We start from the raw sequence: 26,468 nt of genomic DNA on the forward strand, positions 1-26,468 counted from the left end.
GAGAATACTCCCCATCAGGGGGAGAAATGAGATGCTAACCAAACAGTTCCTGTTGAATACCCAGAAACCTGGGTATCCCAACAGACATCTGATTGATGAGCCAGCACCGCCTAGGGACTTAAGGAGTCATCTTCGTAAGCACTTTGAGGAAATACGGCACCTGAGAAGTCAGCCGTATGAAGCAAAAAAACACAAGCAGTTCCTTGGTGAACTCCACAAACAGGCGTCGGACCTTTGTGCCGGGCATTGCCCGGTGAATCCAGTACTCGGGGAACAGTACCCAAAACTTGCGGAAGAGGAACGCATACTCCCCAGGGAAACGCGAGTCACTCTGGCTTAACTTCGTTCTGGATACTATAACAGTTTAATCTCTTACATATCCAGAATCAACCCCGACATACAAAATGTATGCCCCGCTTGCAATGTGTCCCCACATGACACCAACCATCTCTTTAATTGTAATGTGGAACCAACGCCTCTAACACCCCTTTTATTATGGTCCAACCCTGTCGAAACAGCAAGTTTCCTTGGACTCGGTCGCAGCTGTTAGATGGGGCGAAACATTGCTACAACAACAACAACAACAACCAACATTTGTGACATCTGTTCCTTCCACGTCGTAAACAGAATGGCCGTGGATTTTGTCGGTAATAATGCCAGGTTGAGCGAGGTGAAGAGACCGGAAAGATCGGGGAGATATCTATTTATTTTAGAAACTAATTTATCGATTGAAAGGCCAGGTCCTGTAGCCATAATCGTGCAGTCGTCAGCATAAGAAATGATTGCAACTCCTTCTCGAGTTTTGATATGTAGAAATTAGACAGAGGCGGGGATAGGACACCACCCTGTGGTACACCCTGTTTAATTTTCCCAGGGTTTGTGATTTCGCCTCTAGAATTAAACCGACGCCTGTCGACCATTCGGATAATTAGTGGCCCATCTTTTTAGACAAGGGGGAAGGTGTGAGCCTTCTATATCTTGGAGTAGCGTGCCATGGTTGAGTGTATCAAAAGCTTTTGGCATCTCAAGTGCCACGAGCACCTTTCTATGATGGAGTTTTTTTCTGGTTTAGTCCGTAATTAATCTGAGTATTTTTGGCAGTGAAATGGGGAGCCAAACGGGTTCTTTGCTACTGGCGAAAGGAGTGATATCGGTCGATATGACTCGCCTTCGTTAGCTGGTTTTCCAGGCTTTAGTAGCGGAATTATCCTTGCCATTTGCATTGTTCGGGAATGACAAAAGATTCCACCGATATGTTGAAAACGTGTGTTAGGTATTTTATTCCCTCAGCGCCAAGGTGTTTTGGCATTGGCATGGCTATTCCGTCTGGGCTTATTGACTTGGGGGGCTTGGCCTTGTGGATGGCTGCGTCAACCTCTGTGGGGGTGATGGTAATGCGTGGCACGCCGTCTTAATGTTTATGAGCTCGTCTGTTCGCACGACGTCTGGCTTTGTCTACAGAAGAATGCATTATAAATTATCGGCAAAAGGCATAGGTTTGTGTATCGCGCCACCAAAAAAGCCTTAAGTGATCAAATTTTCAACTTTTTATTTTAAACTGGAATTGATAGGTCATCTACGTATCTATCAGCGCTGAAAACTTGTATGTTCTAATACGAACAGTTGCGGAGTTTTGCTGCAACAGAACGATCCGATATTGACACCTTCTTGTATTACCCCAATTGTCTCTAAATTGACTTTTGTAATGTATGTGCTTTTGGGTTTACCGATTTTGGTCGCTCGAATATTTTCATATCCTTAACCCGATGACGTACGAAGCGGGCCTTTCTTTTCCGATACGACGCGACATTCCAAATTTTTATACTCAGCTGAGCAGAACTCACAGTGTATATTAATTTTGTTCGCATAACGGTACCCCGTAACGGCATAAACTAATCGAGATAAATATAGACTTCTATAAATCAAAATGATCTGTGCGAAAAAAGAAATTCATTTAGCCATGTCCGTCCGTCCGACTGTCCATGAGAAAATTTTGAGGTACCTTAATGAAATTTGGTATGTAAGTTCCTGGGCACTCATCTCAGATCGCCCACTTTTTCGATATCGAAAATTTCGAAAAACCGAGAATGTGCGATAATTCATTACCAAAGACGGATAAAGCGATGAAACTTGATAGGTGAGTTGGCCTTAGGACGCAGAATAGAAAACTAGTAAAAGTTTGGACAATGGGCATGGCACCGCCCACTTTTAATAGAAGGTATTTAAAAAGTTTTTCGACCTCTAATTTGACAGCTGAGTATGTAATATTCGGTAACACCCGAACTTAGCCTTCCTGATTTTCTTATCTTTGTGTTTGTTCGTCGACAGGTTGATCAAACCTTACATATTAGATATGCACTTATATTGAAACATATGCAGCATATAGACTTTTATATAGGAAAACACAAAAAAGTTTATTGATTTAACAGATTAAGTTTTAACAAATACCATGAACTGGATGATCCGCGGGAACCTCACACAGACTGAATGAATTTGTGCATAGTAGTATCCATTTTATCATGTGTTCTTCGTAATTGAAAGTTTTAAAAATTCAGAGGATAGCGTATATATTTGATAAAGTAAAAATCGAATTGCATATTATAGAATATTGTAGCGAACTTAGGGAATAAATAACTACAATAATATGTATTGCAATCTGGTGTTTATTTAGATTACTTTGGGAGTACTTCACAATAATACTTTACTTCACAACTAATAGCGTGTTTAAATCAAACTTATTAACTGATTCCTCAGCTTGCGCTGTTTTTATACTCTCGGTTTTCTTGTGCGGGCGCACAAGTCGTTTCGCGAATAGTTGTATCTCATGCTTGGTTACCAGCTATATACATGTATATTTGTAGTTTAAGCTGTTCTACTAGCCATATGCGTGTGTATGAGTGAGTATCAACTTCTGCCCTTAGCTGATGACTATATATGTGTATATGAGATATCTCTTCACTTCGAGCTACTGTTTATGTGTGTGGCTTGTTCTTCGTTGCCTGGTACATAAGTGTCGCTATGTTTTGTTGTTGCGATTATTTACTAACAGCATAGTGACGCAAATATTCTCCACAAAATATATACTATTAAATAAGTGATATTGCGCAACTGGAATTTATTATTCAAGTCGTCGGAATGTACGAAGCTGCGAGCAGTTAATACGTTTTTTATTACACAATAATTAGAACTGTGCTGTCTGGGAGGTTAAAAAATACGTGATTTCGAGCCACTTACCCAATAGTAAGCTCAGGAAGCTTAGTAAGTTATTTTTGCGAGCTCATTTTGTTTCTTAAATGTTCGCAGCTTTGGTGTAAGTAAGTAAGACATGTGCTTCCACTGCTAGTTGTTAAAAAACAACAGCAGCCTGTTTCATCAGCAACTTCTTTATGGGAAATTCTCTTGGGTCATTGCTTAGACTTTCCCCGGTGCCCAAAGGCTAGATTATGGTTAATGTCCATATATAGACTATATAGACTAGACATCACTTCATCAATTCACAGAACAAATGGGGTTTTTGTATATCAGCGATGCTTCCACCACGGAGACACCTGACTATTAGTGGTGTGATATCTAAATATGTTTGTATTAGTGATTATGCATGCTCAACTCATATAATGTATATTGATATGTAGTTGCTCAACCTGAAATAGCTGTGACTGCAAAAGCTTGTCAGGAAACGTATTGGCCCGGCGCTTTGTGATCGTTGGGATTTAAAAACCAAACGCTCAAGAGATGTGCATTCGAATACGGAGCTGCATTTTCACCGAGTTCCATAACCCATAGAATGGAAGGGATTTTTGAACAATCTCTAATCTGATCAAGGTGGCGGAATGTTCAATCACTCCATTTTTTGGGACCTTGGAAATCGGGCAATGGGTTTAGTTTAAACGTTTTGTTGCCCAGTATTCACTGTTGCACCGTTAGATAAAGTGGGCGTAGAGTTGTAATAATTTACCTAAATTTCTCTAAAACATTAAAAATAAAGGAGAAAATTTATATTGAATACAAGAGACGTTTCTTTTTATAACAAAAAGGTAAGGGTTTTTAAGTTGGGGTGTGACAGAACATTAATTACTCAACTGAAAGCATCTAGCGTATAAACTATTTAGCTTCAGTATTTAGACACTGAAAATTATCGAAAGGAGGCCTGTTTAAATCGATTTTGGCCAATTGCATTACAAACACTTCTCTTTATAAAGAAACAAAGTGTACCAAGTTTTTTCACCATAGGAAAATTCTTCTTCCATTTGTAGTTTCTGAAACATATTTTTATGATTGTCAAAAAGGGCGATGCCACGTTTATTTCCACATTTATTACTTAATTATTTTGCTGTTTTAAATAAACTTACATAAAAGTAAAATTGCATTGATATAAAAATGTTTTTTGCAAAGATAAAGCCTATTTTATATATCTTATATTTATAAAAAAAAGGGGTGGTTATCGTCCGATTTCGGTAATATAAAAAAAATTTGAGTTGAGTGCCAAGCAATCCACATACGAAATTTCAACGGTATAATTATATTTACACAAGTTATGGTGTTCACAGACGGACGGACGGACGTACATGACTAAAGAAACTTCGCTCAGCTGAGTATAAAAAAGGTTTTACATTTTTTGTTAAATTTGCCCACATATCTCTAAAAGTTTAAAAATACACGCCAAATTCGAGTTTTATAGGAAAATCAACTACTTATTGACAAAAAAAAAAAAAAAAATAAAATTTTTTAAAACCCATAAAATCTTGGGTACGCTTGACCTCATTTTACACCTTTGATTAATATTATTATTATTTTTTTGATCTCTTGAAATAAAACAAGTAAGGAAGGCTAAGTTCGGGTGTAACCGAACATTACGTACTCAGTTGAGAGCTATGGAGACAAAATAAGGAAAATCACCATGTAGGAAAATGAACCTAGGGTAACCCTGGAATGTGGTTTTATGACATGTGTATCAAATGGAAGGTATTAAAGAGTATTTTAAGAGAGAGTAGGCCATAGTTCTATGGATGGACGCCATTTAGGGATATCGCCATAAAGGTGGACCAGGGCTGACTCTAGAATGTGTTTGTACGATATGGGTATCAAATGAAAGGTGATAATGAGTATTTTAAAAGGGAATGGGCTTTAGTTCTATAGGTGAACGCCTTTTCGAGAAATCGCCATAAAGGTGGACCAGGGGTGACTCTAGAATATGTTTGTACGATATGGGTATCAAATGAAAGCTGTTAATGAGTATTTTGAAAAGGAGTGATCCTTAGTTCCATAGGTGGACGCCGTTTCGAGATATCGCCATAAAGGTGGACCAGGGGTGTCTCTAGTTGTACGATATGGGAATCAAATGAAAGGTGTTACTGAGCATTTAATACTCCGCATTAGGTCTATAGGTGGACGCCTTTTCGAAATGTCGCCTTTAGGGTGGGCCAGGGGTGACTGTAGAATGTTTGTACGATATGGGTATCAAACGAAAGGTGCTACTGAGCATTTTAAGAGGGAGTGGGCATGAGGTCTATAGGTGGCCGCCTTTTCGAGATATCGTCATTAGGGTGGGTCAGGGGTGACTGTAGAATGTTTGTACGATATGGGTATCAAACGAAAGGTGTTACTGAGCATTTTAAGAGGGAGTGGGCATTAGGTCTATAGGTGGACGCCTTTTCGAGATATCGCCATTAGGGTGGGCCAGGGGTGACTCTAGAATGTTTTTGTACGATATGGGTATCAAATGAAAGGTGGTAATGAGTATTTTAAAAGGGAGTAATCCTTAGTTCTATAGGTGGACGCCTTTTCGAGATATCGCCATAAAGGTGGACCAAGGGTGACTCTAGAATGTTTGTACGATATGGGTATCAAACGAGAGGTGTTACTGAGCATTTTAAGAGGGAGTGGGCATTAGGTCTATAGGTGGACGCCTTTTCGAGATATAGCCATTAGGGTGGGCCAGGGGTGACTCTAGATTGTTTTTGTACGATATGGGTATCAAATGAAAGGTGGTAATGAGTATTTTAAAAGGGAGTAATCCTTAGTTCTATAGGTGGACGCCTTTTCGAGATATCGCCATAAAGGTGGACCAAGGGTGACTCTAGAATGTTTGTACGATATGGGTATCAAACGAGAGGTGTTACTGAGCATTTTAAGAGGGAGTGGGCATTAGGTCTATAGGTGGACGCCTTTTCGAGATATCGCCATTAGGGTGGGCCAGGGGTGACTCTAGAATGTTTGTACGATATGGGTATCAAACGAAAGGTGTTACTGAGCATTTTAAGAGGGAGTGGGCATTAGGTCTATAGGTGGACGCCTTTTCGAGATATAGCCATTAGGGTGGGCCAGGGGTGACTCTAGAATGTGTTTGTATGATATAGGTATCAAATGAAAGATGGTAATGAGTATTTTAAAAGGGAGTAATCCTTAGTTCTATAGGTGGACGCCTTTTCGAGATATCGCCATAAAGGTGGACCAAGGGTGACTCTAGAATGTTTGTACGATATGGGTATCAAACGAAAGGTGCTACTGAGCATTTTAAGAGGGAGTGGGCATGAGGTCTATAGGTGGCCGCCTTTTCGAGATATCGTCATTAGGGTGGGTCAGGGGTGACTGTAGAATGTTTGTACGATATGGGTATCAAACGAAAGGTGTTACTGAGCATTTTAAGAGGGAGTGGGCATTAGGTCTATAGGTGGACGCCTTTTCGAGATATCGCCATTAGGGTGGGCCAGGGGTGACTCTAGAATGTTTGTACGATATGGGTATCAAACGAAAGGTGTTACTGAGCATTTTAAGAGGGAGTGGGCATTAGGTCTATAGGTGGACGCCTTTTCGAGATATCGCCATTAGGGTGGGCCAGGGGTGACTCTAGAATGTTTTTGTACGATATGGGTATCAAATGAAAGGTGGTAATGAGTATTTTAAAAGGGAGTAATCCTTAGTTCTATAGGTGGACGCCTTTTCGAGATATCGCCATAAAGGTGGACCAAGGGTGACTCTAGAATGTTTGTACGATATGGGTATCAAACGAGAGGTGTTACTGAGCATTTTAAGAGGGAGTGGGCATTAGGTCTATAGGTGGACGCCTTTTCGAGATATAGCCATTAGGGTGGGCCAGGGGTGACTCTAGATTGTTTTTGTACGATATGGGTATCAAATGAAAGGTGGTAATGAGTATTTTAAAAGGGAGTAATCCTTAGTTCTATAGGTGGACGCCTTTTCGAGATATCGCCATAAAGGTGGACCAAGGGTGACTCTAGAATGTTTGTACGATATGGGTATCAAACGAGAGGTGTTACTGAGCATTTTAAGAGGGAGTGGGCATTAGGTCTATAGGTGGACGCCTTTTCGAGATATCGCCATTAGGGTGGGCCAGGGGTGACTCTAGAATGTTTGTACGATATGGGTATCAAACGAAAGGTGTTACTGAGCATTTTAAGAGGGAGTGGGCATTATGTCTATAGATATCGCCATTAGGGTGGGCCAGGGGTGACTCTAGATTGTTTTTGTACGATATGGGTATCAAATGAAAGGTGGTAATGAGTATTTTAAAAGGGAGTAATCCTTAGTTCTATAGGTGGACGCCTTTATGAATGTTTGTACGATATGGATATCAAACGAAAGGTGCTACTGAGCATTTTAAGAGGGAGTGGGCATGAGGTCTATAGGTGGCCGCCTTTTCGAGATATCGTCATTAGGGTGGGTCAGGGGTGACTGTAGAATGTTTGTACGATATGGGTATCAAACGAAAGGTGTTACTGAGCATTTTAAGAGGGAGTGGGCATTAGGTCTATAGGTGGACGCCTTTTCGAGATATCGCCATTAGGGTGGGCCAGGGGTGACTCTAGAATGTTTGTACGATATGGGTATCAAACGAAAGGTGTTACTGAGCATTTTAAGAGGGAGTGGGCATTAGGTCTATAGGTGGACGCCTTTTCGAGATATCGCCATTAGGGTGGGCCAGGGGTGACTCTAGAATGTTTTTGTACGATATGGGTATCAAATGAAAGGTGGTAATGAGTATTTTAAAAGGGAGTAATCCTTAGTTCTATAGGTGGACGCCTTTTCGAGATATCGCCATAAAGGTGGACCAAGGGTGACTCTAGAATGTTTGTACGATATGGGTATCAAACGAGAGGTGTTACTGAGCATTTTAAGAGGGAGTGGGCATTAGGTCTATAGGTGGACGCCTTTTCGAGATATAGCCATTAGGGTGGGCCAGGGGTGACTCTAGATTGTTTTTGTACGATATGGGTATCAAATGAAAGGTGGTAATGAGTATTTTAAAAGGGAGTAATCCTTAGTTCTATAGGTGGACGCCTTTTCGAGATATCGCCATAAAGGTGGACCAAGGGTGACTCTAGAATGTTTGTACGATATGGGTATCAAACGAAAGGTGTTACTGAGCATTTTAAGAGGGAGTGGGCATTAGGTCTATAGGTGGACGCCTTTTCGAGATATCGCCATTAGGGTGGGCCAGGGGTGACTCTAGAATGTTTGTACGATATGGGTATCAAACGAAAGGTGTTACTGAGCATTTTAATAGGGAGTGGGCATTATGTCTATAGGTGGACGCCTTTTCGAGATATCGCCATTAGGGTGGGCCAGGGGTGACTCTAGATTGTTTTTGTACGATATGGGTATCAAATGAAAGGTGGTAATGAGTATTTTAAAAGGGAGTAATCCTTAGTTCTATAGGTGGACGCCTTTTCGAGATATCGCCATAAAGGTGGACCAAGGGTGACTCTAGAATGTTTGTACGATATGGGTATCAAACGAGAGGTGTTACTGAGCATTTTAAGAGGGAGTGGGCATTAGGTCTATAGGTGGACGCCTTTTCGAGATATAGCCATTAGGGTGGGCCAGGGGTGACTCTAGAATGTTTGTACGATATGGGTATCAAACGAAAGGTGTTACTGAGCATTTTAAGAGGGAGTGGGCATTAGGTCTATAGGTGGACGCCTTTTCGAGATATCGCCATTAGGATGGGCCAGGGTGACTCTAGAATGTGTTTGTACGATATGGGTATCAAATGAAAGGTGGTAATGAGTATTTTAAAAGGGAGTAATCCTTAGTTCTATAGGTGGAAGCCTTTTCGAGATATCGCCATAAAGGTGGACCAAGGGTGACTCTAGAATGTTTGTACGATATGGGTATCAAACGAAAGGTGTTACTGAGCATTTTAAGATGGAGTGGGCATTAGGTCTATAGGTGGACGCCTTTTCGAGATATCGCCATTAGGGTGGGCCAGGGGTGACTCTAGAATGTTTGTACGATATGGGTATCAAACGAAAGGTATTACTGAGCATTTTAAGAGGGTGTGGGCATTAGGTCTATAGGTGGACGCCTTTTCGAGATATGGCCATTAGGGTGGGCCAGGGGTGACTCTAGAATGTTTGTACGATATGGGTATCAAACGAAAGGTGTTACTGAGCATTTTAAGAGGGAGTGGACATTAGGTATATAGGTGGACGCCTTTTCGAGATATCGCCATTAGGGTGGGCCAGGGGTGACTCTAGAATATTTGTACGATATGGGTATCAAACGAAAGGTGTTACTGAGCATTTTAAGAGGGAGTGGGCATTAGGTCTATAGGTGGACGCCTTTTCGAGATATCGGCATTAGGGTGGGCCAGGGTGACTCTAGAATGTGTTTGTACGATATGGATATCAAATTAAAAGTATTAATGAGGGTTTTAAAAGCGAGTGGCCCTTAGATGTATATGTGAAGGCGTGGTGGACCAGGTGATCCAGAAAATCATCTGTCGGGTACTGCTAATTTATTTATATATGCAATACCACTAACAGTATTCCTGCCAAGATTCCAAGGGCTGTTGATTTCGCCTTGTAGAACTTTTTCATTTACTTCTACTTAATATGGTAGGTGTCACACCCATTTTACAAAGTTTTTTCCAAAGTTATATTTTGCGTCAATAAACCAATCCAGTTACCATGTTTCATCCGTTTTTTCTTAGTTGGTATAGAATTATGGCATTTTTTTCATTTTTCGTAATTTTCGATATCGATAAAGTGGGCGTGGTTATGGTCGGATTTCGGCCATTTTTTATACCAAGATAAAGTGAGTTCAGACAAGTACGTGGGCTAAGCTTAGTTAAGATATATCGGTTTTTGCTCAAGTTATTGTGTTAACGGCCGAGCGGAAGGACAGACGGTGGACTGTGTATAAAAACTGGGCGTGGCTTCCACCGATTTCGCCCATTTTCACAGAGAACAGTTACCATCACAGAATCTATGCTCCTACCAAATTTGAGAAGGATTGTTAAATTTTTGTTCGACTTATGGCATTAAAAGTTTTCTAGACAAACTAAATGAAAATGGGCGGAGCCACGCCCATTTTGAAATTTTCTTTTATTTTTGTATTTTGTTGCATCATATCATTACTGGAGATGATTTTTGACTTAATTTACTTATATACAGTAAATATATTAAATTTTTTGTTAAAATTAGAATTAAAAAAATTTTTTTTTTTAAAAGTGGGCGTGTTCTTCATCCAATTTTGCTAGTTTTTATTTAGCGCATATATAGTAATAGTAGTAACGTTCCTGCCAAATTTCATCATGATATCTTCAACGACTGCCAAATTACAGCTTGCAAAACTTTTAAATTACCTTCTTGTAAAAGTGGGCGGTGTCACGCCCATTGTCCAAAATCTTACTAATTTTCTATTCTGCGTCATAACATCAACCCATCTACCAAGTTTCATCGCTTTAACCGCCTTTGGCAATGAATTATCGCATTTTTTCGGTTTTTCGAAATTTTCGATATCGAAATAGTGGGCGTTGTTATAGTCCGATATCGTTCATTTTAAATAGCGATCTGAGATGAGTGCTCAGGAACCTACATACCAAATTTCATCAAAATACCTCAAAATTTACTCAAGTTATCGTGTTAACGGACGGACGGACAGACGGACGGACGGACGGACGGACGGACGGACGGACATGGCTCAATCAAATTTTTTTTCGATCCTGATTATTTTGATATATGGAAGTCTATATCTATCTCGATTCCTTTATATATGTACAACCAACCGTTATCCAATCAAACTTAATATACTCTGTGAGCTCTGCTCAACTGAGTATAAAAATGTATCAAAAAAGCTAGCAATTCATTCGTGTTGCATATACTCCTGAGAACTTATTATTCCTATTGTTATATGTATTCAACCTATAGACATGTAACGTCCATTTCCATTGTGCTTTGGTATTCTATTGTGCTGGTGGCATTTAGCAGCTGCTTGTTAATATCGTTCCGATTTCGTTTTGCCTTCTGTGCATTCCAGTGCTGTCAAGTGTTTCAATTACGCGCTCAATTATTAGCCTTCATGCCCATTGATTGAAGACATAAGAACTTGATTTTTAACACTCACAAAAAGTTAGAATGCACTGTATTCCCTTACTCATACTACATTTAACCATTTACCTACATACATATTAGGGCGGGTCGATTTGGGGGGAGGCAAACAAATCGCCCTTTGCTCTGTGAAAATAAGAACCTTTGCCGAAGGAACCATACCTCTAAAACGAATTCTGATGCCCCCCCTCCAATTTGGGTCGAACTTTTGGGTAGGGGCAAATTTTGAAAAATCCCATTTTGACCCATTTAGAGTGCTCCAATCGGGGCCAAATGTATGACGGACCACCACTAACTTTGGAGGCCCGACCCACCGATGCCAGTGGCACACCCCCTGGAACCCCCCTGGGGTTTCACCGTAGAAACGACCCGCCCTAATACTTATATATATGTACATATCAATTTTCCTTCCTCAATCTTTAGTAAAATGTTTCCGTCTACCTTTCAAATTACTGCAAAATTCTTCAACTCAACTAGCCCAAAAAATCTGGCAAAGTTTTCGAAAAGCATAGTTTATGTTGTTTCTCTTATTTCTTTCAAGTAGCTGCATATAAAACAAAACAGATTTGTTAAAGCTTTTCGGCTTTGACCAGTCTTGTTAATGCTCACTTCTATTGACATATTCATACAACAACACTGTCATTAATTTCTTTTTCGTAATGTTTGGCAATTCCTGTTCCAAAATGAAAGTCGTTGTCTAACTTGCTTTTCGTATATATGCGCACACATTTTTATACTCAACTGAGCAGAGCGCACAGAGTATATTAATTTTGTTCGAATAACGGTACCCTGTAAATGCATAAACAAATCGAGATAGATATAGAATTCTATATATCAAAATGATCTGGACGAAAAAAGAAATTCATTTAACAACGGCCGTCCGTCCGTCCGTCCGTAAACACGATAACTTGAGCAAATTTTGAGGTATCTTGATGAAATTTGGTATGTTGGTTCCTTGTCCTTCATCTCAGATCGCTATTTAAAATGAACGAAATCGGACTATAACCACACCCACTTTTCGATATCGAATTTCCGAAAAACCGAAAAAGTGCGATAATTCATTACTAAATACGGAAAAAGCAATGAAACTTTGTAGGTGAGGTGACCTTATGACGCAGAATAGAAAATTAGTAAAATCTTGAACAACGGGCGTAGTAACGCACACTTTTAAAAGAAGATAATTTAAAAGTTTTGCACGCTGTAATTTGGCAGTTATTGAAGATATCATGATGAAATGTGGCAGGAACATTACATCTATTACTATATATGTACTGAATCAAAATGAGCAAAATCCGATGACGAAAACGCCCACTTAAAAAAAATGTAAGTCAAATTTTAACAAAAAATTAAACATCTTTACAGTATATAAGTAAATTATGTCAACATTCAACTCCAGTAATGATATGGTGCAACAAAATACAAAAATAAAAGAAAATTTCAAAATGGGCGTGGCTCCGCCCTATTTCATTTAATTTGTCTAGAATATTTTTAATGCCATAAGTCGAACAAAACTTTAACAATCCTTGTGAAATTTGGTAAGGGCATAGATTCTAAGACGATAACTGTTTTCTCTAAAAATGGGGGAAATCGATGGAAGCCACGACCAGTTTTTATACACAGTCGACCGTCTGTTCTCCCGCTCGCCCGTTAACACGATAACTTGAGCAAAAATCGATATATCTATACTAAACTTAGTTCACGTACTTATCACTTTATCTTGGTATTAAAAATAGGTGAAATCCGGCAATGACCACGCCCACTTTTTCGATATCGAAAACTTCGAAAAATGCAAAAAAAATGCCATAATTCTATACCAAATACGAAAAAAGGGATGAAACATCGTGATGGGATTACTTTTTTGACGCAAAATATAACTTTGGAAAAGACTTTGTAAAATAGGTGTGACACCTATAATATTAAGTAGAATAAAATGAGAAAGTTCTGCAGGGCGAAATCAAAAGCCATTGGAATCAAGGCAGGAATACTGTTCGTGGTATTACATATATAAATAAATTACCGTACCCGAAAAATGATGTTCTGGGTCACCCTGGTCCACATTTTGGTCGATATCTCGAAAACGCCTTCAAATATACAACTAAGGGCCACCCCTTATAAAACCCGCATTAATACCTTTAATTTGATACCCATATCGTACAAACATATTACATAGTCACCCCTGGCCCATCTTTATGGCGATATCTCGAAAAGGCGTCCACCTATTGAACTAAGGTCCACTCCATTTTAAAATACTCATTAACACCTTTCATTTGATACCCAAAACGTACAAACACATTCTAGAGTCACTCCTGGTCCACCTTTATGGCGATATATCGAAAAGGCGTCCACCTATAGATCTATGGCCCACTCCCTTCTAAAATACTATGTAATACCTTGCATTTGATACCCATATCATACAAACACATTCCAGGGTTACCCTAGGTTCATTTTCCTACATGGTGATTTTCCCTTATTTTGTCTCAAAGGAACTCAGCTGAGTATGTAATGTTAGGTTACGCCCGAACTTAGCCTTCCTTACATGTTTCAGCTTAGCTTCATGTACTTCATGAATATCCTGCATTTGTAGTCTTATTTGTTATTTTTCCTTGCACTTCACTTCATTGATCTGTATTGCCAGTATTTCGTTTCCTTCGAATTGACACTCAATTGAGATGTCGCTGTCATTTTATATAGCTGTTACCGTTCAAATCACAGTATTGTTGTGACTTGACGTTAAATTTGGATTTTTTTGTCCATGCACCTCTGAAATTGCATTTTATGTATTTCAAAGCTGTTGATGTGTGAAAATATTTCTTGCTTGAATTCGCAACAATTAAGATACTTTGGCCCTGGTGTTGTTTGTTTTTGGTTTTGGTTTTTGTCAAGGATAGTCGAGTTAGAAATGTATGCTTCTAGGCGCCGTTGGCAACAAGCCTAATAATAACAGACATATTGACATTTTTTATGCATATGTATAAGTATGTAGGTTTGAAGTGGCTTAGCAATTTTTACGAAATACAAAAACAATATAAAAAGACTAATGGCGTATAGGTAAAAAGGAGGTACGAAATGTGAAGTATTTTTGTAAGAAAAAATATATCCGCTACTACTAGGGATGACTATATTCTCTATTTTACGCCTCTCGGGATTTTCGGGATACGAAAGTTCAATACCGTGATCCGGGCATTGTTCGGAAATTTTGCCTGCACTATTATTATTATTATCGATGCAATGCCACTTTTATTTAGATCTATTATACATGACTTTTCAAACTTACTTGCTTACCTTTCAAACTATTGCTGCATATTCAGCAGGCAGACAGGCTACCTAAGCAAGGTGCTATGGCAGCATTCTAGGGTCCAGAGCACGAAACTGACTTTTAAGTGCTAAAGTGCTCCGTCAGGGCGGTGGGGGAGAAATTTTCTAGAGTTAGTGGAGCCCTAACGCGAATAATGCCCAGCATCGGCGGCCCAAGCGAAGCTACCCGTCAGCTATTATCCAACGTAACCAGCTCTATAATATTATATGCAGCACCAGTATGGCACGGATCTAAAATGGTCCACCTAAAAGATATACTAGCAGCCTACCGCATTACTGCTATACGAATAGCATGTGCTTATCGGACGGTGTCCGACGACGCGATCCATGTTTTATCCAGGAAAATCCCAGTAGATCTACTCTCAGATGAAATGGCCGATCTGTATGGCATTGGAATCAGCCGACCATCTGAAGATGCTAAGAAAAGCGCAAGGTCACGAACAATAGTTAGATGGCAAGAAAGGTGGGAAGATTCGAGAAAAGGGCGCTGGACCTTCATGCTAGTCCGGAATATAGCGGAATAGTACGAACGAAAACGCGGTGAACTAAATTACCACCTCAGACAGATATTTAGCGGGCACGGTAGCTTCAAGGAATAACTACATAAGCGTGGGATAGAGGAGGATCCTTTCTGTCCAAGCTTAGTTCCACGAATGTGCGGACAAATAGATTGTTGAATTGCTGCGAGCAATATGGCCTTTACAGTAATGACGAAATTGATGCATGCTGAAAGGGAGCGCAGAGAAATGCGCATACGAAGTAGTGGCGCCTAAATCGCCCCCCCCCCCCCCCCCCCCCCGTGACGTTATGCCTAACGGCGGTGCCACGGGGTGCGGACATATGAACAGGATCAGCCTGGTTTCATTGGGCCACTTGAGGGTAGTGCGCTACCCCAACGTCCAATAAAAAAAGGGTCCAGAGCACTTCTGTGGACTCACAAGGGTAAACATTAGAGAAACCATCATCAACTGGGAAATAAAGCAGTTCTGGCTACACTGGATTAAATGTCTAGGCCAAATGCAGGCCAACACTTTTATTCTTCCTGCAACGAGTGTATCCAACAAACTCATTAATCTAGCCAGAGAGGACTTAGGAGCTCTCACTCGATACTATAAGGGATACTGGAGTATGCGATATGACCTACATAAGTAACTTAAATCTTAACGAAACACAAATCTGTTGCTTTTGTGAGCTGAAAGATGAAACGCTGATTCATATTCTTTGCGAATGCGTCGCTCTGGCAACGTATAGACTCTTCCATTAGTTTGTAAAGAACATAGCGTTAACAGCTGCATTGAGACTCAATTCCTCGGGTAAGCTTGAACGCAGAGTATACGGCCATAGTATTATAGCGTCACCAAATACTGGAAGAACGTACTACCTAGTTCCCTACCTGCATTCGATGGGTATTTTAGAGCCACAGAAGAGGTGAAAGGTTGGAGCAAGTGCACTCAAATGGCAGGCGATGCGATACACGTGGCTCCAAAGTAATTTTTTTTTAGATTACGAAGCCTTATAGTCAGTGTGGGACTTAACCCGCATTATACCTCCTACCTAAGTCGCACGACATTTTCTAAACTGGCGCTTAAAACCATATATGTAACAACTTAATTGTATTTGCGATGACATTACACGTCTCAGTTCATATTTTGGCCTGTATTTTGCGTTGACTTTGAATCATTTTATCTTCGAATGGTCACAGGAGTGTAATCTTCTTAGAATATGCTACGTAGCCTTCATCTATACTGATGAGCCTCGGGCATTCAGAGAAGATATGACATACATCCTCTATTGTTCCGCCGCCACAGTGGTCGCGTAGGCTATTTTCCTCGTGCTTAAATCTGTGAAGGTATTCCTTAAAATATCCGAAAGAGCTGAGTTAGGAAGACAACGAGCGTTTCAAGTCAGGTATGCACCGATGTGTGCAGCGCCCATACTCCATCTCAACTGCCGGTTTCGCATGCGGATTTCACGTTTTCAAGAACGTGTATTTAACTTTTTGGATATCGAAGTAAATAAACAAATCCTACCAAACACCAGATCACTGTAGTGTTTTTTAGGCGCAGGTATTAAGTACAACCAAAGCAGCATAAATACTGGTGGAAAATAGCTAAAAATAGAGTCATGCCAGCTTTTTGTTGACAGCCAAGCAGCAGTTAAAACTGTAATGGTGTGTTAGATTGAAACCAAGCCCTGGAAAGAATCGGGATATTGAGAAATATATATCTATATTGACTCACTGGGCATGTGAGATTAGATGAAAATGAAAAAGCAGGTGGGATGGCTAATCTAGGCGATTTTGCCGAAACTTGTAGCTAAGACGTTCCAGTCAGATGTGGCGAGATTAAAAGGAGGCGAAAGCTGGACTTGATCGACCAAGGAGGAAAGGCGTGGAGCAAAACCCGGGGCTGTTATGGGTCGAAGATCATGTGCCTTAGATTAACAAAGTTGCTCTTATCATTGAAATGAGAGGACTGCAGGCTCATTATGGGTATTGTGACTAGATATTATCTTCTGGCGTCATATGCTTTTAAATTAGGCCTAGTCAGTTATAGCATATGTGGGAAGTGCGGTTTGGAGAAGTAAGTGATCGAGCATGTGCCCTGAGCGCCCAAGGCTAATACTCAAGTTATTTTGAGTGATACAGCTGTCAGATTTAGAAGTAGCAGGTGGCAAAATATCAAGAAAGCTTCTAGTATTTGAGAAGGACGGTGCTATTTTATAACATAGGTCCTGGTTTTTGATAGGGTTTTTCAATTTTGTCGTTGAACAAACTTCTGGTAACACTACGGACTCATTCAGTCTATGTGAGGTCGTCATGGACTGGTCAGTTTAATCTAATCTAACCTTGCCACTTTGCTGGGCTGTGGTTTGTTTTCACTTATTTGTCATTTCAATGATTACTTTCTTTTGCCGACGACCAGTTTGACCTAGTGTAAACCAAGCATTACACTAACACCGGTGTGGTAGCAAATGCGCTGTTACATACTGAAATATACTACGGCAAGATTTTTGCAAATTTTCGGTTGTCAATCAATTAATTTTGCTTCATTTGTATTCGATTCGCATTTGGCTGGACTAGCTGATGCTAAGCTTGCTTGTTTTGTAATTTTACCAATGTAGGTATATGTATGTATCCTTGAATAAAAGCTGCACCATTTCTTCACATATTTCTTACTCTAACCCTCTCCTTTTTCTTTCTTTTTCCAATTCCAGACAATAATTTCATTTGCGATTGCCGTCTACAATGGCTATTCGAATTGAAAAATCGTACACGCTTTTTGCAATTGCGTGATTCACTCGAAGATTTCGTTTGTACATTGCATGATGCGAAAATATCCAACTTCATCGAACCCGTACCAAATCACATCTTAGATTTATTGAATATCGGCTCCAGCTACAATGGCATCAACAGTGCAGAGTTACATTTAGGAACGAGTGGACGCAAACGTTTTAACAAAGCACGTCAAAATGGTCACGGCCAACGTCTAGGACAAATGCAATTAACCAGTGACGGTGTTGATGCTGTTGATGGCGCTGCTATGGTTGATGCACCCGAAAATGCCGCACACATTCTTTCGTTGAGTAAACGTTCGATTGCAATAAAACAAACCATCACAGCAACTGCTGCTGTTGCTAGCAGTCAACCAGAAATTTATAATGAGGATGCATTCATGACTGCTGCTGCCACAGCTGCTGCAACTGCTGCTCAGGCTAATAATATTGCGAATGAAAATAAGCAAAAATCTATTTTCACTGCCAATTTGCGTGATGATTATGATGATGTTATGGCGGCGGGTGATGCGGCGCCACATGGTCTAATGTTGGCACAACAAGTCGAATTGGCCGAAGGTTTGGATGCGCTCAAACAGAATGCTTTGTATAATCAGCAAACTAATGATGTCATCGGTATGACAAATACAATTAACGAACATGATAGTAGTCAGTCGTCGTCGTCGCAAGCACTAGGTATTAAGGTACGTCTCTTCACACTCAAGCCCGAGCGTTTACCATGTCATGATGAATTCAGCGATCCGACGGAGTTGCCATTATCACGTGATCTAATGGATGTACGTAGTAATCAGGCGGAAAGTAATATGTCATCTGGGGGTTATGGTTTGACAATGGCTACAACAACATTGTTGTGCGTGGCGGCGATAGTATTGCGCTTTAGTAGCAGACGACGTATCGGTTAAGAGTGTGCGCGCGCAGGGTTGCAATGGGTAACGGATACAAAATAATTTAATTTGGGGAATTCGGGAGAAGTGGCTAAAAAAAAATTCAAAACAGCTAGCGTTGTGGGATAAATAGCTGTAATTCATAATTTATAACAATAAGTTTAAAAATAATTTTTTTCTGTTGTTTGAAGCATATTAAATAAGCCAGTTAAAAGCTATTTTTTGGCGTGTTTTTTTTTTTTTTTAATAACTTAAAAAGCGCGGTATTCACATCATAAGAAAAAGTTCAAGAAAAATAAACTTTTTGGCGGAAAATTCTAGTAGCCAAATAATTACGATATTTCGTTTATCACTCTGTTCTCCTTGAAGCGGCGTCGCTTCCCTGCAAGACACAAAAATCAGATTCAGCAATGTCTCAGAAAAAAATGTGTTAAAATTGAAATTGAAAATGCGCTGGAGTTGAAGACTGGGGTTAAAAAGAATACATTAAAAAGAATAAAAATAACACTCTTGGTAAAAAAGTATTGGAAAATCCATTTAAAAAAAAAACGTATAAATACAGTCACTGTTATTCGCGTTATTTAACCTACTGTGTTCTCACAGGGTCGTTACTTGACAAATAATAGGACGCACATATCTTTAACAGGAAACCAGGAAACCATTGCTCTTCTGTGCAATAGTGCTTAAAATTAAACAAACAAAAAAAGGTAGCAAACGTTTTTTAAGACGTGGATACTATTTGACAAACGTTATTTCTCTAGAGCATTTTTGTGTTTTTTTTTTTTTTGACATTTCGCTTTTCTTTTGATGTGGATACTAAGCTTTAGCGTATACAGATATATAAATTAGCTTAGTTTTGCGAAAAGATCTCTGCAATTTTTCGACGCTTTTCAAAGTTTAAAATATAGCTTTGAGCAAAACACTGTAAATATTAAAGCACAATTTAAATGAATTCAAATAGTAATGACATGCCTGTCCGCTGCTATTTAGTAAGCTAAATAAATCTCGTTTATATTCAACAAAAATGATTTGTAGTTAGCTTTTAATTGTATATAGATATAAAATACATAAAATATAAGTAAGTCATAGTAGTAATATAATATAAAGTATAATGTATAAAGTAAAAAAAAAACATACAAAAAAAAAACATTAAGTAAACTCAAAAACTTCTAGCCATTAAGGATTAATAAAGAAAAAAAAATTAAGCATTTTTAAACCTTTACAAACGTAAGGCTTTGAAGGCAAGTTTATAATGTCATTTATATAATAATTATATATATATAATATAATTTGTTTAAAGTTGTATTATTATTTTTTTTATTTACAAAAGCATAAGAACCGAAGATACTGAAGATACTGAAATTAAATAGCTCGACAGAAGAACTAATTAGGTCCACTGCTATAGCCCGACGTTTCGCCAATCAATCTTCAGAAACACATCAGTATTTTTAAGAACAAATGTATGTATTTCTTTCTATTTATACAAAGAATTAAACAATGTTTTCTATTTTTATTAATTACGCTGATGTCACGTTGTTTAAATTTTTGCCAATTTATTAAATAAATTATAAATTAAAAATTGCTTCAAATAAATGTTTTCAGACATTTAAAAGCAATGAGGGCAATTCCCGCTTAATTAATACGAAAAGTATGTATTTTTTTGGTGTTATTAAGTGGAGACAAAAAGAAATTTTTTAATAAAGAAAAAATATTTCGTAACAATAATAATAGCAAAAATATAATTGTTAGGCCTTTTTGTTTATTCACACAACTTCCATGCCACACTCAAGGTAAAAGTAACTAAAAATTGTTTCGCAATAAACACTTTTTTTCAAAACAAATAGATTTTCGCTAAAACCCTTGCAAATTCTTAATTTAAAAAAATACCATGGTATAAGAATTTAAAGGTAAACTCATTTGGAAATTTGTGACCGGAACAGAAATTTTATGAAGTATAGTTGTTTCACTGATAAACGTGAATTCGAAAAAATTACTTTGTGAGTTTTACTTCTTTGTCGCGCATACTTAAAGAACAGCAAACCCACCTCGCTCCATTATTTCATCTTAAATCGGCAGGTTGCCAACCATCAGCAGGTTTTCGAAAACTACAAAGAGCCGACACATCGCTAAATGCTATTAATACTCAAAGTAACTTCGCATAAAACCAAGAATCACACCATAGAACAGTTTTATGTCGCCAAACCTGCCACAAGCTTTTGAAACGGTCAACCACGGCAATCTTGTGACGGTGTGTCACCTCTCCGTTGAAAAGTTTATCCTCATACCTTTATAGTAGTAATTTTAATGCTTTTAATAAACTGCAAGACTTGGAATGTCTACCCCTCAAGCTATTGCTTAAACTTGAACGACAAATTATTTAAATGGCCGCTAGGCTTCGGTACAGTTGATAAATATATCACTCAAACTAAGACAATATAAACCAGGTATGCCTAACATTTAATTTTTATATCTTGAATCTCTCTTCCCTACTGTTATTGTTTACTTCGCCGCTAACATGATGTTGGAAACAGGGCCTTTCCATAGATGAGCTATGCTGTAAAATTAGCAGCATACAGCTAATTGTCACTTTCACAGACCAAGTCTGCGGCGACTTTGTTTCTAATGTGGACATGATAAATGTCGGATATATTGGTTATCCACGTCGATGGGATTACACTTTCGACTGTCCACCAAACAAAAATATTGCAACCGCAATTGTACCTAAAGTTCAGAGCACTAACAAAATTTTCAAGTCCCCCGCTGGCAGCACTTGGAGCAAAGTAAATGAAGCTCTATAGCATCTGTTATGGTTGCCAAACCAAAAACCATCACTTCGGAGGAAGCTCTCAAAACACTGCGTTCAAAGCTGCCATGAAAATTCTTCACATATTACCTTTTCTTAAAGGCGAGAATAGACAAAAAGTCATTAAAATCTCAAAACCCATTAAATTAATATTTTATGCTAAAGTGAACTATAATATTTAATACAATTTAGTAGAATGTGAACACAAGAGCTTTTCTAATTTAAGATGTAATTTTTTGAATTTACTAAATAAAGTTTCTTTGAAAAAAAAAAACAAAACATGTATATATGTATTTTATTGCGCCCTATTGAGCAAATTTCACCGCCAGAATTGAAGAACATTGAACATGTATGTAGGTATTGCATATTTATTGTAAAAACAATTTGTTTTAAGTTTGTTAGTATAGAGACAATTGTAGAATTTTTTGTGTAAATGATGATAACTCATTATAAAACCTTACACTCCTAATGTATATACATACATACAAAGCCAAGGACCTCCGATGTACTGGTGTTTCATTTAACCCTACAAATCTAATAAATTTTTAAAATTAACAAAAGCTTAAACATACACAATTAAATAAGAGAGAGCTTTCTTACTTTAGGTCTAATTTATAAAAGCCAAATAGATGTTTTTATACGTACATACAGTCACAAAGGTAAAATATATACTCGTAAGTTTTATATGAACTGTGTTGCTGAAAATTTGAGACTACAGCAAATTTTCAAAAAAAAAAAATAATAAAAAATATTTTCAATCATAGAATTTTCTACAATTACGTTCGATATTTGAGTCACACTTTTCACTTTTTCTTTTTATTACCATTGGATAATTCTTAAAAACTTGCACACAGCTATAATTGAGACTATAGGATACAAATTTAGAGATCTTATGTTTTATTGTTGTCCTAAAAGTGCTTTGCTCTATTAATAAGTGCAACCATTCAAAAATTTTCATCAAAGTACTATAAAGGGAGTCGAAGGAAACTAGCAGGTTCAAAAGGCTTAAACCGTAAAGAGGAAGACACCACATTAAAATTGAAAAGATGGTTGGTGTAATTAGTGAGTACATCGCATGTTAGACATACATATATTATGTATATCGGCGTTGATTCTGGAAAAGTAAGAGTTTATCTGTTACAGTGTTCAGAATGAAGTTGGGTCAAAGTGACTCGTGTCTCCCTTGGTAGTATGTTCTCTGTTTTTGCAAGAGTTGGGTATTGTATTGATAACGTGGGTAATAAGACAGGACTGCAGGCCGTTATGGTATTGATTTTTTAAACCAGATGACCAGACTTTCGACGCGTAGCACATTAGCGGCTGGCCAATTGCTTTCTGGGTTATTAGCAGCGTTTCTTCAAGTGCTACTTTCAAGCGATTTGAGGATTTTTTTGCGACTTTTTACTTTAGATACAATTTCCATTAAGATATCTGGGTTACTGACAGTTGATTGCATAATGGTATAGACGTGAACGTCAAATATTTGCGTCATCTATTCCCTTCGCTTCGTAAGCCGAGTGCCCGTGTATTTGTTTAGTGATAGTACCTTGTCGCGCAACGTTAGAAAACTAAAAGGAATTTATAGTAACTCCCTCCAGGCTGCTTTGATGTGTGAAAATTAAGCAGATTTAGGGATAGAACACCACTCTTACACTTTCATTCTTCAAGGCTGTTGTTCATAAATTGAACCGACACTTGCCGACTGTTCAGTTAATGTGCGGTCCATTTTTCTAAATAAGGTGGAAGAGGTTAACCTGCTTTGTTTTGAAGTAGTGTACCGTAGATGACTATCTCAAAAGCTTTTGACAGCTCAAGGCACAAGCATCATCATATTATGGGGTTTTTTCTGGTTTAGCCCGTAATTCATGTGGGTGTTATTGGCGTTTATTGCGGTGGTAGCGCTTTGCATTTTGTGGAAGCCTTGATGATGGGTGGCTAAGCGAAGATTTGCAGTGAAAGTGTAGTACGGTTTATAACATCTTCGTTTCTGGATGGAGTGGTGATATCGATCTATATAACTCAACTTCGTAAGTTGGTTTTCCGGGCTTTAGTAGTGGAATTATCCTTGCCATTTTGCATTGTTCGGGAATGACGAAGGACTTCAACGACAAATTGAAAGCGTACGCCGTGTAGCTTACTTCCTCCTCCTCAAAGTGATTTAGCATTGGCATTTCACCTACACTCTATGTTGCCCATAAAAGCTCATTTCTTTTTAACCCAGATATGCCCATTCGTTTTACAGGAACTTTTCCATCGTGATGTTGTATTACTCCCCATTGAAATGACTATAAAAAGACGAATTGATAATGATTTTAAAAAAATTTATTTTGAAAGTTGGATTTTAGAGCCGTCCTATATATAGGACATTATTTCCTGTGATATGTAACAAAACATTTGACATGTAATCCTATATTACATTTTTCGCACCTTGTTGTTGCCTTTTGATGGCAAGCGCCACACCTGGTTTGTTTATCTTGTGGCATTACCAAATGATCCATTCGATCATAGCGCAAATCGTCGATGGAACTTTGTGAAGGATGGTGACATTACCCCTTTTATTTTGGGTGAGCAAAGTTGTCGCAATACTTCTTCTAAAAGATAATTGATCCATTGTGCCACCATTGTGTTTATGTATCTGCCAGGCATTTTGTACAGCCATATCCACACAATAAGTTATGAGGGGGAAATACGATTTCTTACCTCTTATGGCAGTGCGGTAAAGACTAATATTTTGGTCTGAAAGGGCAACCCCTCCCATGCTCTTATTATAATTTTTTACAACACATGGTTGTTCAATTTGTATGTATTTCTTTACCTTTTGGGAGTAACTCGTGGTCAAATTTATGTGTTTCACTCCGAATGCATTGGAACAAAAGCTCACGATATTATTGTCGTTCCACTTTATGAATATTATGTTGCTATCGGCAATTTTGATGAAATCGTAACTACCACGAGCACTTTTCTTCATATCCTTAGAATTAGCTAAGGTGTTTCCAGAAATACGATTCTCCCTCATTGTGCCCGTGCCAAAAATCTGTTTATTGGTAAGTTGTTCAAGTAGAGATATTGAAGAAAAAAAATTATCGAAATACAAATGAAAATGTTGGTCCTTCCATTTTGACCTCAAAACGTCAGCATATTCTAGCACTACAGACGTTCCAACACCAAGGTCCTTATAAATTTCACTGATATTTGTCGAAGCACCTTGATAAGTTTCGGACCAGTTTATATAGCCTTGCCGAGTCGTACCAACCCACAGCTTGTAACCGTAGCGTATTGGTTTGTCATGAATATACTGCTTACATCCGTGTTTTGCTGTATAAGGAACCATGGCTTCATCTACGCTATGATTTCCTTCAGTATAGGCAGCTTCCATAAACTTTTTATTCAAGTGTGTAAACAATGGTCTTATTTTGGAAAATTTGTCAGACTGGTCTAAAGAATTGTTGTCATTACAATGGATGTTGGAGATTATGAACTCGAATTTATTTCTTGATATAGCTTCACAAACCAGCTCGTTGCTGCAATCTTTCGAGCGTTCCCAAAACATTCTTCTACACTAATAAGCAGTACTCCAATGAAACATTTCATTTCAAATATATCCACCTGGAGTGTTCTATTTCTTTGAGCTGCATACCTATTTGTCCCTCTTGTCAATATTTCAAATAAATCATCGTCAAATATTGAGTAAAAAAGAGCAGCAGGTGAATGTTCAACTAAATCGAGAACTTCATCAGTGTTTATAAACTCAGCATCTGTGCTAAAAACGTTTTCCTTCGCGTAGTGATATTGTTTTCTTTTTTTAAGATCCTTTTTCTTCGGGAGAAACTTTTTTACTTCAGACAATGGTATGTCATCATCAGAATCCCACTCACCATGCACATTGCATTTCGAAAATACTTCAACGCCGCTGTTCATTTGCGAAGCTGGTAAATTATTTGTATCAACATTATCTTCCTCGCCGGAATCCTCGTCGGTAACGTCTGCATTTGCATTTGTTGGTGGGAATAGTGCTATGGTATCAAAATCTGTACTATCGTCCTCCAAAATGGCCAAAGCTTCATGCAGAGAAAATCCCCTAAGAAATGTATATGTAGTATAATATGTGCCCAATGTCCTACATGTAGGACACCAAATTTTACGCTAATACAACAACTTCACTATAACACCAACAAAAGTTTTGTATGTATATAACAGTGGACGAATATTTCAAATATACGAACTTCGACAAAAAACATTGATTTTTTATATTTGAATTAGCTAATTTTTACTTACCGTGCAAAGGTAGCGAGAAATTCCGACATTTTGAAAAAAGCACAAATTTTTAAATTAATTTCGCAGAAATGGTAGAGAAAACTAACCAAAACGAACTGTCGCCAGCAAGGTGGAGACAAAAACTAACCAAATGAGTAAAATTAGCGGTACTCGACAGTCCGTTACTCTTTATGTAAACAACTGAGTAGGTGGACTATATATAGGACATTGGGCATATCTGGGTTAACTAAAAGTATTTATATATATTTATATATTTTTTTTGTTGTCACAAAAGTCTTGTTTTCATAAAACCTCTATGCCTTGACTTTAACGAAATCAAGTTTTATATGTATGTATAAATAACACATTATATATGTATAAATGCATACAAAATTCCGCTTTTGTGAAAAATATATATTTTAGTATAGCATAAGTAGATTAGATAAGATATACTGTGAACTCTATGCACAGTTAGAGACTCGTAGCGTTAGTGTTATTTCTATAGGAAACCCAGGATCAGAAAACAAGACTAAGTATGAAGTCTAACTCGAGCTAGTGAATAGAAAA

The 26,468-nt window shown here is 38.3% G+C and overlaps 1 protein-coding gene across 7 annotated transcripts in view; it reads left to right on the forward strand.

Annotated features, from left to right (window-relative positions):
• Con (Connectin) overlaps window positions 1-19,945 on the forward strand; it is a 293,371-nt gene extending 273,426 nt beyond the window's left edge. For all 7 annotated transcript variants that reach the window (XM_067756734.1, XM_067756731.1, XM_067756727.1 and 4 more), the window contains exon 6: window positions 17,883-19,945. In XM_067756734.1, coding sequence (XP_067612835.1) covers window positions 17,883-18,862 — 980 coding nt within the window. In that variant the 3' untranslated portion in view covers window positions 18,863-19,945. The remainder of the gene's footprint in view (window positions 1-17,882) is intronic.
• The last annotated feature ends 6,523 nt before the right edge of the window (window positions 19,946-26,468 follow it).

Source organism: Eurosta solidaginis, chromosome 5 (genome assembly GCF_040869045.1).
Source record: "Eurosta solidaginis isolate ZX-2024a chromosome 5, ASM4086904v1, whole genome shotgun sequence".
Classification (NCBI taxonomy): Eukaryota; Metazoa; Arthropoda; class Insecta; order Diptera; family Tephritidae; genus Eurosta; species Eurosta solidaginis.